This window comes from Artemia sp. Qi Xiang Cuo, chromosome 7 (genome assembly GCF_049724085.1).
Source record: "Artemia sp. Qi Xiang Cuo chromosome 7, ASM4972408v1, whole genome shotgun sequence".
Lineage (NCBI taxonomy): Eukaryota > Metazoa > Arthropoda > Branchiopoda > Anostraca > Artemiidae > Artemia > Artemia sp. Qi Xiang Cuo.
Genome location: NC_142800.1, coordinates 25,567,767 through 25,587,435, shown reverse-complemented (window position 1 = coordinate 25,587,435; position 19,669 = coordinate 25,567,767). Strand labels below are relative to the sequence as shown.

At 36.3% G+C, this 19,669-nt stretch overlaps 1 protein-coding gene across 3 annotated transcripts in view; it reads left to right on the top strand.

Annotated features, from left to right (window-relative positions):
• The window catches only part of LOC148950095 (ral GTPase-activating protein subunit alpha-1), a 246,939-nt gene that overhangs the window by 195,635 nt on the left and 31,635 nt on the right, over positions 1–19,669 (top strand). For all 3 annotated transcript variants that reach the window (XM_089092126.1, XM_089092128.1, XM_089092125.1), the window contains 3 exons: positions 307–531; positions 5,387–5,732; positions 7,654–7,841. In XM_089092126.1, the coding sequence (XP_088948252.1) occupies positions 307–531; positions 5,387–5,732; positions 7,654–7,841 (759 nt within the window). The remainder of the gene's footprint in view (positions 1–306; positions 532–5,386; positions 5,733–7,653; positions 7,842–19,669) is intronic.

Genomic DNA, 19,669 nt, shown 5'->3' with positions numbered 1-19,669 from the left:
ATTGGAAAGTGCCGGGAGGGCACAATCAAGGCCACATGGGTTTTAAATCCTCCCGAAATTTTTGTTCGACTCGTAGAAATGTGACAAAAATTTGTATAAACAAATTGTTGATGCGTTTGAAAGTTTTTTATTGTAACCCCCCTCCCAACAAAATACCACCCCTCCCGAACAAAAATCCTGGATACGCCCTTGAGTATAATTATTAAAAAAACACTTTAATCGAGGTACCCTGCGCTCCGCAACTGAATTGGTATGAATACCTTATTTTGTCTTATAGTTTGATCTTTTTTATTCAATATCTCTTAGGTACTTAAAGCTACAAAATCGCCGCCAACATCTACCTCAATGCCATCTACTGTCCCTCTTGACGATTTTGAAAATGATACATGTCGAGAGGATAATAATCCTGGAAGCAATTCTTCTACTTTGACGCCAAGTCACACGAAACTCAACGCATCTATCAGTCGAAAGAATAGGGGTAACCATAAAACTGAAGATAATTTGACGAGCGTGAAAATGGGAGCACAGTTTGTAAGTAATACGTACTTCTCTTTCACCTTCTTTATCTTTGGTTGTCAATCCTGTCTTTGGCTGAATTCGATTTAAATCTTATTTTGCCTGCCGAATTCTACTTCACTCTGTAGAAAATAATTTTCTGTGTGTCGAATATTTTATTCACTTCTGTTTCGACTCAAAATCGAAAAGTCCGTTCTTTTGCCTGGCGAAATGATATAAAATGGCGACAGCTAATTCTGAGTAAATTGACCACTCCAAAAGCTTGAAATGAATTCTTTAATTAAAAATGTTTGGAACGAGGGAAGTTAAACGTTCGAGCGCACTCTCAAAGTGGCTCATTTAATCAACCTAGGTATATTGGAAGATGAATCTAATAATAAGCAATATGAAAAAAAAACCGGAGAACATTTGTTTTGTTTTATTTAACGCTTAAAAGAAAGTCGGATATGCAGAAAATTCAAATTCAAGGTATGTACCGGTAAGTAAAGAGTAAAGCTATGCCTATAGAAACCAAATATATACAAAAATTGGAGCTTTGAAAAAAATTATAGATTAAATATAATCTACTTTTTCATGCTGATTAAAAAAAAATTGCAATTCATTCATTTTGAATTCAGTTACTGAAATTTATTAGCATAAGGAAAAATGCCCGATTTTGGAAAAGGGAAATACCTCTAGTGGGAAAGTGTGCGATCTTGACGAAAATCAATTTTCTTTTAATGCATAATTGTACTATGTTTTAAAGAGTATATTTAGACTTATCCTAAATATAAGGGAGCTGCCACCCGTTAACCCCCCCCCCCCCAAATACTACGATGAAGTTAAGTTCAGCAATCCTGCAATAATGATAATCCCCTTGAACAAGTTCACCCCGTCAAAAAATATATGGGGTGGGGGTGTCTGATGCCAAAAATGGATTTTTAGCTCACGATTTTCGGTTTATCTAGTTATGATTGATTTGGAAAAATAGTCTTTCAATGGTGATACTCCCCTTCACTTCTATCCCAAGAAACACAAGAACGCAATCTTTTATTCTATGTTCAACATGATTTTGTCCTTAAAGGGGAGCTGTTGCCCTCTCAATACCCATATTGCTTGCTTAGTCCAAACATATCCCTAATGAAGTGAGGTTAAGGCGTGAATCCACATTCTCCCCTTCATTTTTATCTGAGCTCTTCTTACATAAAATTAGAAAACTTGGACTAAATAAGGCACTTTTGGGGGGTATCAGCCTTCCCCCATATAAAAACCTGCTGACCCCCACCCCACCCCTAATAGGCAGTGTACAGCTATGCAGTACATAAATTAATGGAGCCTTGGATAAATCATCTGGGGGAAAAAAGGGAAACGTCAGATAATTTGGCCCCAGCCCCGTATTGTACTCCGGCCGAAGGCATTAAATCAGGAGATTGGTACCTGCGCAGCGCATACCATTGGTCAGCATGCGATTTTTTTTTTTTTTTTTTTTTTTTTTTTTTTTTTTTTTTTTTTTTGATATATCAACTGAACAAAATGAACCTTATAAGTAATTGTCTGCAATAGCCGTTCACTTTATATTTATGGGATGTGTATTTAGGAGGAATGCGCCACCGCACGGCGTTATGGTCTCTGAAAGTGTAAGGTTATATAAATAAATTTTGATAGCTCTTATTTGATCGGCTCAATCAGAATATCTGTTTGAGTATTTTGGTTCTCTTTGTTCCAACTTTTTATTCTGTGCCACAAAATAGTAGGAATTGTTATTTTTTTCTGTGGTGTGATCTCTTTTTTTTACTTATAAAGGGTCCTAAATTTTCAATTTCATTTTGAATGAGCTTCCTCCCAATATTTTAAGACCACTGGTTCCGACGTAAACACTCCTGAGAAATAAAAAAAAAGAAGTAAATATGCTTATGGAGGAAAATATAGCATTTTGTATTTTTGTTGACAGGAGCTGGCAACCTTGCTCTGAGGCTCATAACTCTAGAATTTGATGGTACAATTCTCACCAAAAAGTTTAATGTAGACAAATTATATGTAAATATTGTGCTAATATCAATAAAGCATTAGTATAGCTTAAGGCATAATGTGGTTGATTCGGGGGCTTTTTCTCTTACACGCAGTATACTTTCTGTTCGTTTTAAATTATAGCGTCACTCTTTACTTCCATTTAAAAACAAAATTAATTTAATACAAGATAGAGCTTAGGAAGTAACTAGAATCCTTTGTCTGCTGGCATTGTTTCTTTGGCTGGCATAATAATATAAAGGATCATATAAAGTCCCTCTTTACTTTCATTTTAAGAACAATTTATTTCAATGTTGAGCTTAGGGGGTGTCTCTTATTAGAATTTAGGGAGTAAAATTTGTTTCCAGCCAGTATAAGATAGAGGTTTTTCAAAACTTGCTTTTGTTATTGTTCTAATTAAACCAACATTGTGTTTCAAAAGTCGTTCTTAAATAATTAGGACAAAATTCAAACTTTAGCGTAAAGAGCAAGGTGTTGAGGAGGAGCAATCCCCCTCGTATACAGAATAATTTCTGTTTGTTTTATGTTTTAATGTTGCTCCTTACTTTCAGTTGAAAAAAAATTGTTTTTTTATTTAATTTCTGATATTTTTTAAATAATGCCAGGAGATCTGGCTACATCTCCACCGAAAAATTCCTCCTCGCCACGGATTTATTCTCTATACAATTCAATCCTGGTGAAAATCTACCCCAGATAATTATCCTTAACATCTCCACGCGTAAAATTGAGTCTCCACACGTAAAATTGTTTCATGAGTCGTTCTTAAATAATTGGGACAGAATTCAAACTTTAGCTTAAAGAGCGAGGTGTTGAGAATGAGAAATCCCCCTCGTGTACGTAATGATTCCTGTTCGTTTTAAGTTTTAATGTTGCTCCTTACTTTCAGTTGGAAAAAAAATTTTTTTTTATTTAATTTCTGAGCTTCTTTAAATAATGCCAGGAGATCTGGCTACATCTCCACCGAAAAATCTCTCCTCGCCACGGATTTATTCTCTATACAATTCAATCCTGGTGAAAATCTACCCCAGATAATTATCCTTAACATCTCCACGCGTAAAATTGAGCCGGCAAATAGAAAGCAAGACATAAGAAGAATTTCATATAGGAATTCTGGCATAGTCTTCCAGTGTAAAATTTTCTATAAAAAATTCACCCACTGGAAACTTCCCTCCCCATGGAAAACTATCCTTGTGGAAAATCCCACCATCAGAAAATTCCCCCTCCCCCTTCACCAGAAAATGTACGCATGTTTCCCAATAGCAAATACTATACGTAAGCACTGGGCAAATTTTATTGCTTAATTTTATTGAACAAAATGGCTATCTCAAAATTTTGATCGGATGATTTTGAGAAAAAAGGGGCCTGGGAGGGTTCAATTTTTCGGTCACTTAAAAAGGGCACTAGAACTTTTAATTTCCGTTCGAATGAGCCCTCTCCTGATATTCTAGGACCACTGGGTCGATATGATCACCCCTGAAAGAAAACACGCATCCGTGATCTTTCTTCTAGCAAAAAATATGAAAAATTCCACGATTTTGAAGATAGGAGCTCGAAACCTCTATAGTAGGGTTCTCTGATGCGTTGAATCTGATGGTGTGATTTTTATTAAGATTCTATGATCTTCGGGGGTGTTCCTCCTTTTTTGGAAATCTGGCCAAATTTTCTCAGGCTCGTAACGTTTGATGGGTGATACTAAAATTAATGAAACTTGTATATTTGAAATCAGCATAAAAAGCAAATTTTTTTTTGTATATCTATTGGTATCAAAATTCCGTTTCTTAGAGTTTCGGTTACTATTGAGCCGGGTCGCTCCTTACTTGCAGTTCGTCACCACGAATTGTTTGATAGCAAAGTATATTTTCACCACCTTTCACTACATTACAATAATTTGCTTAACGATTAAAGAAAGGGGAAGGAAAAACAAACTCGAAAATCGTCAATTATACGATTAAAGAACTTCTACAACTGTCAAGAAAAACTCAATAGCTTAAGAACTGATCAAATACTGAAGACTACCTGTTTACTTTACCGTATGTAACAGTGGGTTAAGGGAAAAATCTGAGATTTCCTTACACCGGTCTTTAAATCGACCCGACAGTTCTTCCATCGTCTCATATATGTCAAAAACATAATATTACATTAAAGTTAATTAGTATTTCAATAATAGTAACAAATGAATTATGCGTACCATAGAAGGACACTACTTGCAACAAGTGACATGCGATTGCCAGCCCCTCACGTGTCGTGCATTATTAGCTGACGACTACTGATCAGCTGTCGGAGCTAGTTTTAATTTATTTAAAGACCAATCGGCTAGGCCTATACAGGAGCACGGCCCCTACCCCTCCAAAAAAGCCCCTCCCCCTTGCCGAGATTTTTAAATATACCTTATTTTTGGTATTTTCATTGACATTTCATTTTCATTTCATGACCTGTTTTTTGTTGTTTTGTTAAAAAAATAAAAAAAAAAAAATTACCCCCCTCCCTCGCTCCGTAGATCTTGAAAAATCTGCCGGTTCTTAAATCGACCTGATAGTTCTTTCCATGTTCTCATATATGCCAAAAGCATATATTTTTCACTAACGCCTGAATTACGGAACCATAGAGGAATACTTTGTATATTCCGGTAAAATTGAACCCTAATTTCTTTCTTTTCTGTTGCAGAAAAAGTTTCCAAAGTAGAGTAATAAAAAACCCATATGGTTCAAGCATAAAGTTATAAAGCTCTGTGTAGGTTTTGATTTTACAGTTTGTCATTTCCTTCGGGTTTTTTTCTGCTTTTCTTTGTATAATTCACATCTCAAAAAACTTGTAATTTTCTTATCGGAAACATTAATTTTCTAATCAGGTTTTGAATCACCAGGTTATGGATCATCTTTTAAACCAACTTGGTCACTATCCTTTGGGTTCAGATCCAGCGAGACACACCTCGATGGTATCGGAAGGTGATGATTTGGCCAGTCTTGATCATTCGAATTCAGTCTTTAATTTGCATAATGTGCAAATATTTGTTTTGAATGGTACAAAGTTAGTATCTTTTGTTGAGTTGCCGACCCTCTTAGGCCCAGGAGGTGGTGTTCCCTTTGGCCTTCTTACGGACAAGAGTGAAGTCAGAATCATTGTTCGAGATCTTAATGGCAAGCATTGCTGGGATTCTGCAATTTTATACAACGATACCTCCATGTGTGATAATTCTGAAGAAACCCCTGGTAAGTGTGCCTTTTTTCGTTTACACAGATAAGATAAGATTTATTGCTGAAAAATGGCTATCACAAGCCCAAAAGGGCTGAATTCGCACTTTGGCGTCAAATACAGCGAAAAAAGAACAACAAAAACTAACAATCAAACAACAACAGAAAATTATATAATGGTCAATTTCAAATACGTAAAAACGTTAAAAACAAAGTACAAAGTAAACTCATAAAATTATAAGGCCAATGTCAAGTCAGCAAAGATGCCCCCCCAAAAAAAAAAAAAAAAAAACTCGTAAAATTAACAATGGGATAAATTAAAATTAAAACAAAAAAATAAGTTATTTGGTGACTAAAAAACATAAATATAAAACCCCCAAATTTGCAAAATGGGCATTAAAATTAATAACTATGAGGTAAAGAGTGAGTGGGGGGGGGGAGGCAGCGGAGATTCCGGGGTTGAAAATATCAACTATGTAAGGGATAAAAGTTCTTCTATATCTTTCAGTGCAAACTCTTATTGGGGCGAGAAGGGGGATTTTTGTTGACACAGAACGCGGGAGGCGGGGTCGAAGGGGTAAATATTGACCAGGGAAAAGGGGAGTTGTTCGAGGGATATGAAGGGCATTGTTAGCAAAACGCAAGGTAATTTTTGCTCTCCTTTCCTTAAGGGTGACAAGGTTAGTTCTCCTAAGAAGGGACATATAAGGTACTTTACCCTCGTTAAAGATAATTCTTAGGTACCTCTTTTGCACTGCCTCTATTCTGTCCGACAACGCAATGGATATGTCAGGATGCCAAACAGGACAGGCGTACTCAAGGGCTGGGCGTACAAATGACAGGAAAATCCTCAAACAGTGCGATTTAGGGCATTTAAATTTTTAAAGGAGTTTAAGGAGGGAAAATGCGGCATTTGCACGTTTTAAGATGTCATTAATATGACAATCCCATTTTAAGTGATTAAAAAAGTGGCAGATATTTTGATTGATTTATCTACATTATGTTGACCCCGCGATCAGTCGAGGAAATGATTCTAGAGCAAAATTGGGCTTTTTGGAGTTGAATTACTCTACTGCTGACCAGAAGTACTGTAAAAATACTATAATTATTAATTATGAAGTTCTTCTTAAGAAACACAAACAGTGTAGCTGGATTTCTGGAAATCTTTGGATCCCGTTTCTATTGTAATCCTATATGCTAAACTCAAAAATAATAATTAGGGATTTTGCTTGATTAAAGAGTTTTTGCTTGAATTTGGCTCAAAATCATACACAAGAAAATTTACTACTCATGTCAAAATTGCATAAGAAATGGTATTAACACGATTCTTTTTTTTTCTTTTTTTATATGAAATTTAAGTCAATGTCTTACAGGGAAAAAAAAAGAATTTTATGGAGAAGTTGAAGCTTTATGGAGAAGTAGAACTATACAAAATTTTCTTACTAATTGCAATGATCTTATTAGTTTTAAGAGTACATTTTTAACTAGCATGTTCGGTAAAAAAAAAGAATCCTTTGAAGCGACATCCTGAAATGGTGAATAATATATTGAACAGAAAATAACTTTTTTCAAGACTTAAACAAGCCCAAAAAATTGCCTAAAATCAGTACTATTAAACGTTTGGCATATATGATATTGCAAAAAGTTTACACTTTGCAATTGACATTTGTAAATTACGTTGCGAACGTTTGGTGCATATCGTGTTAAACAGTAAGTATCTTCTTCTTTATTTTACTGTAATGCTCGTTTCATTCGCTAGTCGAAATCCGGATGCGTTTCATAATAAAATATAAGTCATGTTTATTGGATTTGTAGATAAGAGTAATCCTGTCAAAGCAGATTTTTTTTTAGATTGAGAAGGAGAAAGTTGTTAGTTTTTTGTTGGAAACATAGAATTTTAAGTATTTTGAATCTGTGTTTTCTTTTCTTTTTTTTTCAGATACATCAAATGACGACGAATCTCTTCTTTTATCTGTACCTGGCAAGCGTGAAGACTTATTTTTAATGTCCAGTTCAATGATTAATGAAAGGTTTTTGGTTGCACCTCACAACACCGTCAGGCACCGACCATCAGGGGAGTTACCCAGTTGGGTAAACACGGAGCAGGATATGGATAATCTCCATGATGTACGACTAAGTATTTCTGTTTATTTTATTCTTCTTTTTTCTTCTTCTTTTTCGGATTATTGAGGAGGCGCTTGTAAATACTCGCATCGCCGGAACCCAATCCCGGGCCCTGTGGCGTATTGCTGCAGCTGAGATCGAACTTGCCGTCCCTTATTACCAATCAGAGATCAATCTCACTGCGACACTACAGGAATATATTATTCTTCTTATATTGTCATTTTGTTTTCTATTGACTTCTCTATGTACGAAACATTTTGGAAAAGATACACTGTTTTGATATAGTGTAAAAGGCCATTCCTTATGAATTTAGAGATTCAACCCCACTCAGCATATGTGGTATTGGTAAAGAGTAATTTACGTAGTATGGACGTATGACCAAATGTATAAAGATCAAAATCTATGGAAAGTCTGTTAGAAGTCAGTTAGTGGGAAAGAGACAAGCAGGATACATCTGATTAAACTGAGGGAGATCATGGGCAGCGCAATAGAGCTGCCTAAGTAAAGAACGATGTTGGCACAATGTATTATTTTTGTTTATCCTTTAGACCAGGGCACTTCGTATCGAAGGAGTTGTCGTAGAAACTTCAAAAAGGGCTTATTCCATTGAAAATTGGAAGGGCTTGTGCCCTTTTGAAGAGCCGAAAGTGACTGCAAGGCAACTAACACCCCTTCCATGCCCACCATTTCCCTAAACACATCCAATCAATATTTTGAGATAGCCATTTTGTTCAACGCAGTTGAAAGATCTAGAAATTTTGTCTTCGAGGAGAACACTCCCCTCCCCACAGTCATCAAGGCAAGGGTTGTAATTTTTACCCTGGGGGCATATAAGGCTTTTATAGAAAGCTTTGTCGTAGAAACTTGAGAAAGGGCTCATTCGATTGGAAATTCAAAGGGCTAGTTGCCTTTTTGATAGTCGAAAGTGACTAGAGGGCAACTAACCCCCCTCTCGCGACCACCTTTTCCCCCAACACATCAAGTGAAAATTTTGAGATAGTCATTTTCTTCAACCTACTTGAAAGTTCTGGAAATTCGGTTTTTGAGGATGATAAACCCCCCCCCCCATAGCCCTTAGGGTAAGGCTTGTAAGTTATGCCCTGGGGAATATAATATTTTTACAGGAAGTGTTGTCGTAGAATCTTCAAAAAGGGCTCATTGGATTGGAAATTGAAATGGCGTGTGCTCTTTTTAATAGTTGAAAGTGATTGGAGGGCAACTAAACCCTTTCCCCAAACACATCCAATCATAATTTTGAGATAGCCATTTTGTTCAACGTAGTTGAAAGTTTTGGAAATTAGGTCTCTGAGGATGAAAACCCCCTCAGAGCCCTCAGGGCAAGGGTTCCAAGTTATGCCCTGGGAACATATAAGATTTTTATAGAAAGTGTTGTCGTAGAAACTTCAAATGGCTCATTTGATTGGAATTTGCAAGGACTAGTGCCCTTTTTAATAGTCGAAAGTGATTGAAGGGCAACTAACCCCCTCTCTCGCCCACCATTTCCCCAAACACATCCGATCAATATTTTGAGATAGCCATTTTTTTCAACGTAGTTGAAAGTTCTGGAAATTATGTCTTTGAGGATGAAAAACCCCCACACCCCTCAGGGCAAGGGTTGTAAGTTATGCCCTGGGGGCATATAAGGTTTTTATGGAAAGCGTTGTCGTAGAAACCTCAAAAAGGGCTTATTCAACCGGAAATTGAAAGGGCTAGTGCCCTTTTTAAAAGTAGAAAGTGATTTGAGGGTAACTAACCCCCCCCCCCTCTCACGCCCACCTTTCCCGAAACTCATCGAATCAAAATTTTGAGATAGCCCTTTTGTTCGACGTAGTTGAAAGTTCTGGAAATCCGGTCTTTGACGATGACAACCCCCCCCCCCCCCCACAGCCCTCAGAGTCAGAGTTAGGGTTGTAAGTTATGCCCTGGAGGCAAATAAGGTTTTTATAGAAAGAGTTGTCATAGAAACTTCAAAAAGTGCTCATTCCATTGGAAATTAAAACGGCTAGTGACCTTTTTAATAGTAGAAAGTGATTGGAAGGCAACTAACCCCCTTCTCATGTCCACCATTTCCCAAAAATTTTCCACATCCAATCAAAATTTTGAGGTAGCCATTTTTTTCAACGTAGTTGAAAGTTCTAGAAATTATTCTTTGAGAATGACACCCCCCCTTAAAAAAAAAAAACCCTCAGGGCAAGGGTTTTAAGCTATGGCCTGGAGGCATATAAGGTTTTTATAGAAAGTGTTGTTGTAGAGATTTCAAAAACAACTCATTCGATTGGAAATTGAAAGGGCTGGTGCCTTTTTTAATAGTCGAAAGTGATTGGAGGGCAACTAAACCCCCTTTCACGCCCACCATTTCCCCAAACGCATCCAATCAAAATTTTGATATAGCCATTTCGTTCAACGTAGTTGAAAGATCTAGAGCTTAGATCTTTGAGGATGAAACCCCCCCCCCCCCAGCCCTCAGGGCAAGGGTTGATTCGATTTGAAATTGAACTGGCTAATGCTCTTTTTAATAGTCGAAAGTGATTGAAGGGCAACTAACCCCCCTCTTACGCCCACCATTTCCCCACATCCAATCACACATCCAATCAAAATTTTGAGATACCCATTCTGTTCAGCGTAGTTGAAAGTTCTGGATTTTAGGTCTTTGAGGATGATAACCCAATCAGAGCCCTCAGGGCAAGGGTTGTAAATTATGTCCCGGAGGCATATAATATTTTTATAGAAAGCGTTATCGTGAAAACTTAAAAAAGGGCTCATTCAATTTGAAATAGAGAGGGCTATTAGCATTTTTAATAGTCGAAAGTAATCGGAGGGAGAATCACCCATCCCCCCACGCCCATCATTTTCCCAAATGTTTATGATGAACTTTTGATATGGCCATTTTGTTCAACGTAGTTGAAAGGTCGGAAAATTATGCCTTTGAGGGTGACAACCCTCCCCCCATAACCCTCAGGACTAGGTTCGTAAGTTTTGTCCTTGGGGCATATAAGGTTTTTATAGAAAGTTTTGTCGTAGAAGCTTCAAAAAGGGTTCATTCGATTGGAAATTGAGAAGACTAGTGCCTTTTTTATTAGTAGGAAGTGATCAGAGGGCAAATGCCCCCCCCCCCATGCTCTTCATATCCCCAAACACTTCGAATCAAAATTTTGAGATAGCCATTTTGTTCTGCGTATCAGAATGGTCTGAAAATTTTATCTTTGAGGATAAAAAAACCCCCAGCCCTCAGGGTAAGGTTTGTAAGTTATGGCCTGGAGAAATATAAGGCTTTTGCAGAAAGCATGGTAATATAGACTTCGGAGGGGGCTCATTGGATTAGTAATCAGACGCTCTAGTGCCGTTTTTAAGAGTCAATGTGATCGGAAGGCAGTTACCCCCCCCCACACACACACACACACAAGCGTATTGTCTAGAAAGGTATCTAATAGAAATTTTGAGATAGCCATCATATTCAAAATAGTCTAAATATCTTATAGCAAGGCCTTTGGGGTTGAAACAAACCCCAGAGATTAGGGGAAAGAGTTGTAAGCTATGCCCAGGGGGTATTTAAGGTTTTTATGGGAGAAATGGTTGTTTAACTTTAGAAGAGACTCAGTCCTTCTCCCTGAAAAAGACTATGTCAATATAAAACGAACAGAAATTAAAAAAAAAACTTTCAACAAATTAAGTTTTTTTTTTTTAAATGAAGAACTCCATTAAACCAAAATGAACAAAAATAGAATCAAATGATCTACGAAGAATACAACTACCACAAATCAGTATCAATAAATAAATGGAACCCAAAACAAACAGAAATTAAAATAAATAACAGAGTCAAACTCAAAGCGAGCAGAAATTAATATGAGTAGGGTTCTAAACCCCAAGCCTTCTAAAAGCCAGAATATAATTTGCACTTTGCTGAAAAAAATTCTTTTAAAGGTTTTGGCTTTTATAACTTTAAGAAATCAAAAATCAATTAAGATCTTAAGGAATAAATATCAGTATATGTTTATTAAACTGACAATGCACATTTTTTTTCGATAAATTCATTTAAATTTTTTTCAGTAAAGTACAAATTATATTCTGGCTTTTAGAAAGCATAGGGTTCAGAACCCTACTCAGATTAGTTTCCGCTCGTTTTGAGTTTGACTTATTTTAATTTCTGTTTGTTTTGGGTTTCATTTATTTATTGATACTGATTTGTGGTTGTTATATTCTTGGTAGATTATTTGATTCTATGTTTATTAATTTTGCTTTATTGGGGTCCTTCACATTTTTTAGAAGGCTTATTTTGTTGAAAAAGTTTTTTTAATTAATTTCAATAAAAGGCTTGAATTCTACAGGGATTGAAACAAAGTGACATGGAAAGGGAGCGTGTTGCCAGAAACAACTTTGGGTTTCTGTATTAGCAGCACACTTTTTTTTTTCTAAGCTAACACTAACTAGGATACGAGAATTGAAACTCCCTTTTGAGTGAGGGAGGATTTAATGGTCTTCGTTTTATCTTAATGTTAACGCAGCCAAGTTTCTGTAAACAAAAGAGAACGAAGCTAAGTCTCCGATGCAAATACATCGTGAAGTATTGCAGCGACTGTGAACCATGATTGACATTTGAGGAGCAACATAAACGACAATTTCTATTTGATTGGACTCTAACATTTTAAAGAAGCATCAGATGTCCTAATTGCTAATTCGACCGATTGCTAATTTATTCGGCGAATTGTTAATTTATTTGAGATTCGATAGTCCATTCTTATCGAATGAATATGGAATGAGCTAAAAAAAAAATATATTCCTCACAGAATGTCCAGTATAGACACACGAGACCCTATTTGTAGCTGTTGTTCAGATTTCATTAAACGAATTCCACAAAACTGCCTAGTAAACAAACTGACGGAAAGAAACTCTGATACCCTACTATCCCTTCCCCTACCACAAAGGTTGGATGACGTACAGGCAACAAAAGAAAACACAACTAAAAACTAAGCTCCTAATCCTTAAAGATTGGTGTGAATTTGATATCTCCTTTTGGTAGATGCCGTTAAAAAAAACTTCCACTTATCCCCCTACTAAGACCAGATTGTGATCAGACGTTCAATTCTATTCAATTTATTGAAATGAAAACAAGTTGAAAAATAACACCAATAATAATAAGGATCAGGAACGTGAAATTGTTTTGTAACATAACGACAAAAAACTGAAAATGAATAATAGAAAAAAAAAAGAAAAAACAGGAAAAAAGAAAAAACACGGGTAAATTAAAGCAAATTGATTAAAAATTTAGAGATTTATAATATCAAAGTTTAGTAACATTATTATACAGCGTGCGAAAACTTGTGGATAGCTTGATCCTGGAGGATATCATATTCCATTGAAGTATAGATTTATAAATGGGGGATCGCTGGGCGGAGCTAGAGACACACTTGGGGACGATAAAGGAACGGTTGGATGAACGGAGACATAGGCCTTCAGAATTATTGCAATTAAAATAAGATAATAATTGGGGAGGAAGGTTTTTATGGTAAGCGGAGTATGCAAGGGATAGATTTAATTTTTGAATGATTTGTGCAAAAGGAATAATACCAAAATCGGAGAACAAGTTCTGGGTGGGATATGGTCGGGGCAGCCGAAAAACTGCTTTGATGGTACGGTTTTAGGCAGTTTTTAATTTATTGGTAACTGAAGGATATGTGTTGCCCCAAACAGATCCTCACTAGGAGATTTAGGGCTAAATAAATGAGTAATGAAGGGTGCCAAGGATATCAGTAGGAAGAAAATAATTCACACGATTAATCTTTCTTACCTGTCGCAAGATTATGTCTCTGATGAAGGATACATGAGTTTCAAATGAGAGGGAGGAGTCTATGTGGACACCAAGAAACTTGGCAACTTCTACCTGCAGGAGGAGATTGGTGGAATATTTTAGGTAAAGTGCTTGCTGAGATTCATTTTTTTTGTAAGGGGTTCGAAATAATACAACCTGACTTTTCTTGCTGTTAATGGTCATGCAGTTAACGAGAGACCATTCCTGTACTCTATTCAGAAGAATTTGAGCAGAGGTGACGACGGATGGTAAATTAGGGCCGGTGATGAAAAAGTTGGTATCGTCAGCAAAAAGTACTGGGTGCACTGATGGACCCAGGCCTGTAACCAAATCATTAATATAAAGGAGAAAAAGTATTGGACCAAGAACAGAGCCCTGCGGGACGCCCCTCCGGACAGGGGAGGGGATGCGAGGTCATGCCGCCCAGACTCACACTCTGTACTCTACCAGAGATAACTCTCTGGTACGATAATTACTCTTGGACGATAATTACTTATCTCAGGCGGATCGCCTTTTTTATGAATTGGGATAACAATTGCTGATTTAAATATTTCTGGGAAGACTCCATTGATCATAGAAAGGTTTGCTATGTGCACAATGGGTTCACAAACATAGGAAGATGCAATTCTAAGAAGCTTATTACTTATCCCATGGAAGTCAGGTGTACTACTATTAGAGAGAGATTCGATCATTTGAAGAACCTTGTTACTATTAGTTGGACAGAAATATATGGATCTGGGAATCTTGTTAGGGTGTACTGACTCGGAGGGGGAAGAGGAGATGGCATGTGGTATATTGATGCAATAATCATTAAAAGCATTCAGGACTGAAATTGGGTCAATTAATCAATCACTGATATCCTTAAGGTTAATAGGTCTTAAGGTTAATATTGAATTTCTTTTTTTTTACAGAGTTTTATTTATTGTTTACCAATTTTTGTGAAAGTTCCCTTGACATTGACAGATTTTCGAATAATAATAATTTTTTTTTGCTTCACGGATGAGTTTGGTATATAAGTTTTTGTAATTTTTATAATTAGTTAGGTCAATAACGCTACTGGTTTTTCAAGCTAACTTGTATAGGTCATTTTTACAATATGAAGAGATTATCAGGCTATTGGACATCCAGGGGTGTATATAGTAGTTTTTCGGTTTGATTTACAGACTGGAAAGGTTGAACCGATAAGATCACCCAGTCCCTGTGAAAAACCATTTGTGGCTGAATTAACATCCTGACAATCCAAAACCTTTGACCAGTCAAATGATTTCAAACGATCCGTGAACGGGTTCATATTCACAATATTATATATTCTATTAGACGTAGGGGTATTAGTTATAGGGTGTTTAGTAGTTGGTTGGAAGGGTAGGGAGAGATAGATTGGAAAGTGGTCTGACAGGTCAGAGAATATTATTTTGGAGGATAGGTGGTTTCCAAGGGAAATGGATACAAAAATGTTATCAATTATAGTAGCGGTAGACCTCATAGGATCAACTGTAGTAGGAAAAAGGATTGTTGGAAGAAGACCACTTGAGGTAAACGTTTCAAAGAAGGTATCACAATCATTATTATTGCTAACATTTAGTAAACTACAATTGAAGTCCCCAAAAACTATTGCCTTCTTTTGTGGTAAATTAATAAAACTAGAAAAGTCATCAAAAAGATTACAAAAGAAAGGTGTCGGAAATGAGGGTGGTTTATAAAACAATGAAAAAATAAAAGAATTGTCGTCAACACTCATATCAACAATTATTGAATAAATGCATCTATTATTTATAGGTTGCGAGAATAAGGATTCACAGTGTAATAGCCTGGTGAATTTTAGACTTGACCGGATGGAAAGAGAAATGCCACCAGAGGACTTGGTTAATTTTCTTTCAATATTAATAGCTAGAAAGATTGGGAGTTAAAATTAATTAGTATCATCAATGTCTGAAAACAATGTCTCCTTTATTCCAAGTTAATAGACATTTAAGTTCCAGTTAAATAAAATTAAATCGTTAGAAGGACTCATATAATCGAATATGATTCTTATGTTAAATAAGAGTAGATTAATTGTGGTCTCTTCCATGAGATTAGGTTTTAAATTATATACAAAATATATAGTGTCGAGATATTCACAGTTAATATGGCTTAAGGGGCTGTCAGGGCTAGCTAAGGGGTTGTTGCGCAAATTATTTTGGTCATCGTAATAGTTAAAAACAACATTATTGCCCAGTGATAATTTCGTGAGAAACGTAAAATCTTGCATAGTATACATTTAAATATCCATTGTGGTCGAAGTTTCATCATTTGCTTGGTTTGAATATTAAAATTCTTCTTCAGCCGACGAATTATCATTGGTGGAAATTTTGGACTGGGATGGAAAGTTTGTCGTTTTTTTCATAGATTTCTTGCCTTTGACTAGGGCAATGGCACCGATTTGATTAGCAGATGAATCAACAGGCTTAACTAGCTTCGATGTGGAATCTATGTCCTTTTTGATGGAAGATAGTTGAGCTATAGCTGTTTGCAAGATGTCATCACCTAGGAGTTTGGTGATAGCTTTCTTCTTGAGAATATTTTTGGTGTCTCCTTGTTAATGACTAACCTAAGTGCAGTGACTGACTTTGAGATAGGGTGCAAGTCTTGGCCCCTCTTGGCAACATTTGGCTGACTCGTTTGGGAGGCAGGAAGATGAAGTACACTGAGGTCAGGCATAGGGGGACTGATTAACGCCTTGGGTATGAACATTGTTTGACTGTTTAAGAAATGCTAATGTATGTGAATCTACTACAGCAATTGTTGCTTGGCTTCTACTGGGCCTATGGGATGTAGTTTGCAGAGGGATTCTTGAAGCTACAACTGAGTAGGGTCGGTTCATTTTATCCGATGTTATAAGGATTACGACTCGCTTTTGGTGAGCCGAGCACGATTGTTTTTGGAGGGCTGTGTGTCCCTTACGGTTACAATTTCTGCAGAAAGGGTCTGACTCAGGGCATTCATTAATTGCATGGTCTGTTTTCCCACACTTAAGGCAAGACGGAAGGGACTGTTTGCAGTGTTTTTTGCTGTGGCCGTGGGCCAGACAAGTAGAGCATTGTAGGGGCTTAGGCTTATAAATATTATAAAAAAGGGACATACCGTACAAGAATATTTCTCTGTTTAGCTCAACTTTGCAGGAAAAGAGGATTGAACGGCTTGGGTGAAGGACTCCTTCTTTGTTTAAACTTAGCCTTATTGCAGTTGAAGGATTTATGAGAAGGCCTGAAGAATCTACTAGTTCGGTTTGTATTTCCTCAACTTTTACACTGGTATCAACACCATAAAGCACATACTTATGTAACTTTTACAAATTTTTTTTTGTAGCTAAAATTTCCAAACCATCTAGTATTATTTATTTGTATTTTCAAAGGATATGATCTACCGCCTGAGAATACGTAAATTAAACATCAATCTACTCATCCTGCTTGAAAACAAGTTCAAAATTTACCTTGGCGATCAGAAAAACAGCTTTCCTAATTTGCATTATTCGATCTTTTGAAAAGGGTTGGCCATTGATTTTCTTGATTGAGACAGTATAATAATTAGGGTAATCTGCACTACTAGTTTCTGGGACACTTGAAGGGAGAGGTTGCACTATCACTGGCGATCGAGTTTCATCCTTTTTTCCTCTTTTTGCCAGGCGTCTCACCTCTTTCATTAGAGTTAGTTGTGGCTAATGCCTGAATTCCTGACAGGTGGCTAACTGTTTTCGACCACGTATTTGGGGGGGGGGGTTCTAGAAACATTTTTAGAAGTAGGTTGGACGGGCGACTGGCCGAGGGTTTCAGTGGGAGTACCCTTCTTGGGTGGTAGCCGTGGGGGCTGCTTTTTTCCCGACATTTATTATGACGAGACACTACATATTCACGAACTGTTAATCAGTCTTAATTCAAAGTTACTTGACCAATAGTAAATATTCAGTTATGGAACTAGATTATTCACTATGATAAATAATAACTCACTTTGTGTGAAGTGAACAATCCCTCACAATTAAATCCACAAGTTAATTGCGCAATCTAACACAGTACAGTACAAAAGATAATCCGATTAGGTTCATAAGTTAGTTCCTTTTAGTTCAGATACTAAACTCATACTGATGTACTCATACATCATTCAAAAGATGTAATTCGAAAGTTGACTCTCTTGTTTCACCAAATTGTGCTGAAACCTGGCAACTTTTTTCGGTAGATACCCTGACTACAATACTTTACTCCTCATCTCCCCTTCTGTTACACACACGGTTAGGATCGGCCCTGGACTCCGATAAACGACAAGTAGAACGCTAGCTCTTATTTCACGCTAATTTATACTTACATTGGTAGCCATTCTGCTAAATATCATTCCCTTCTCCCACAAAGTTTGTTTCAGTTATGGAACACCACAAGGGTAAATTTGGTCAATTAGCCTACTTTTGATTTCTACCAAGCTTAGTTTAGGTCCTGGCAGCACATTCAGACAAAGGTCTTGATTAAGAAAATTTAAATAATTTCTTAGACCACACTGCTTTTCCATTAAAAACAAAAAAAAAATTTTAAACACGAAAAACGGGTTTTAATTTTCTAACAAGCAGTTAAATACAAAAAAATTATTTATGAAAAAAAGATCCTAATATTTCGGCCCCAAATCCGGTAGCCTTTCTCAACTTAAAAAAAAAAAATAAATAAAGCAAAAAAAAAACAACTTAAATTACATTACAATAAAACATACTAAACACATAAAGAGAACAAAAAGCAAAAAACGAAAGAAAAATATAAATAAATAAGAACAAAACTCACATATTAATTAAACACTTCCATGCACTGAATGTCTTTCAACTGGCCTCCTCTCAGTATATAAATGGAAATATATTAAATAAACACTTCCATGTACTGAATGTCTATATTGATTCTACTCGCCTCCTCCCAGTATATAAATTGAAATCTATCAAAAATGAAGAATATATTTATACTTAGACCAAAACAATAAAAGGTCAACTAACCCCCGGTCCATAACCCTTAATTAAATTTCACAAGTTCATCAACCATTTTATGAATTATAAATTGAATGGATTCGTTTTGTTGCAAGCTTAGCTGCAGTTCGTTTACTTTTGTCATCATTTAACCCATTCTGACCTTTGTTCGCAAGGTCATCTTTCGTTTCAGAACAAAGGTCAGAATGGGTTAAATGATGAGAAAAGTAAACGAACTGCAGCTAAGCTTGCAACAAAACGAATCCATTCAATTTATAATTCATAAAATGGTTGATGAACTTGTGAAATTTAATTAAGGGTTATGGACCGGGAAGTTAGTTGACCTTTTATTGTTTTGGTCTAAGTATAAATATATTCTTCATTTTTGATAGATTTCAATTTATATACTGGGAGGAGGCGAGTAGAATCAATATAGACATTCAGTACATGGAAGTGTTTATTTAATATATTTCCATTTATATACTGAGAGGAAGCCAGTTGAAAGACATTCAGTGCATGGAAGTGTTTAATTAATATGTGAGTTTTGTTCTTATTTATTTTATATTTTTCTTTCGTTTTTGCTCTTTGTTCTCTTTATGTGTTTAGTATGTTTTTTTGTAATGTAATTTATTTTGTTTTTTTTTGGGGTTATTTATTTATTTTTTTTTTTTACGTTGATAAATGCTCCCGGATTTGGGGCCTAAAAATTAGGAGCTTTTGTGCATAATTAATTGTTTTGTAGTTCACTGCTTGTTAGAAAATTAAAACCCGTTTTTCGTGTTTAAAAAAGAAAATTTAAGGATTCCCTCCAATTTATTGCGGTCGAATTGCGTCCATATCCCAAAAATCACAACTAGGACAGTGGCTCTTACATTTTGTCTGGTTTGGCTTGGTTCCGACGTTACATTCTGTTAGTAGTGCTAATGACAAGCGTTTAGAGACTCCCTTGCCTTGCTCACACTGAGGTTGGAATGGGGAGCCAGATTCCCAGGAGGTGCAGTTGGGACACCCAAAGGGTCCATTAGGACAATTAACATTACCTTCCACATAGTTTAA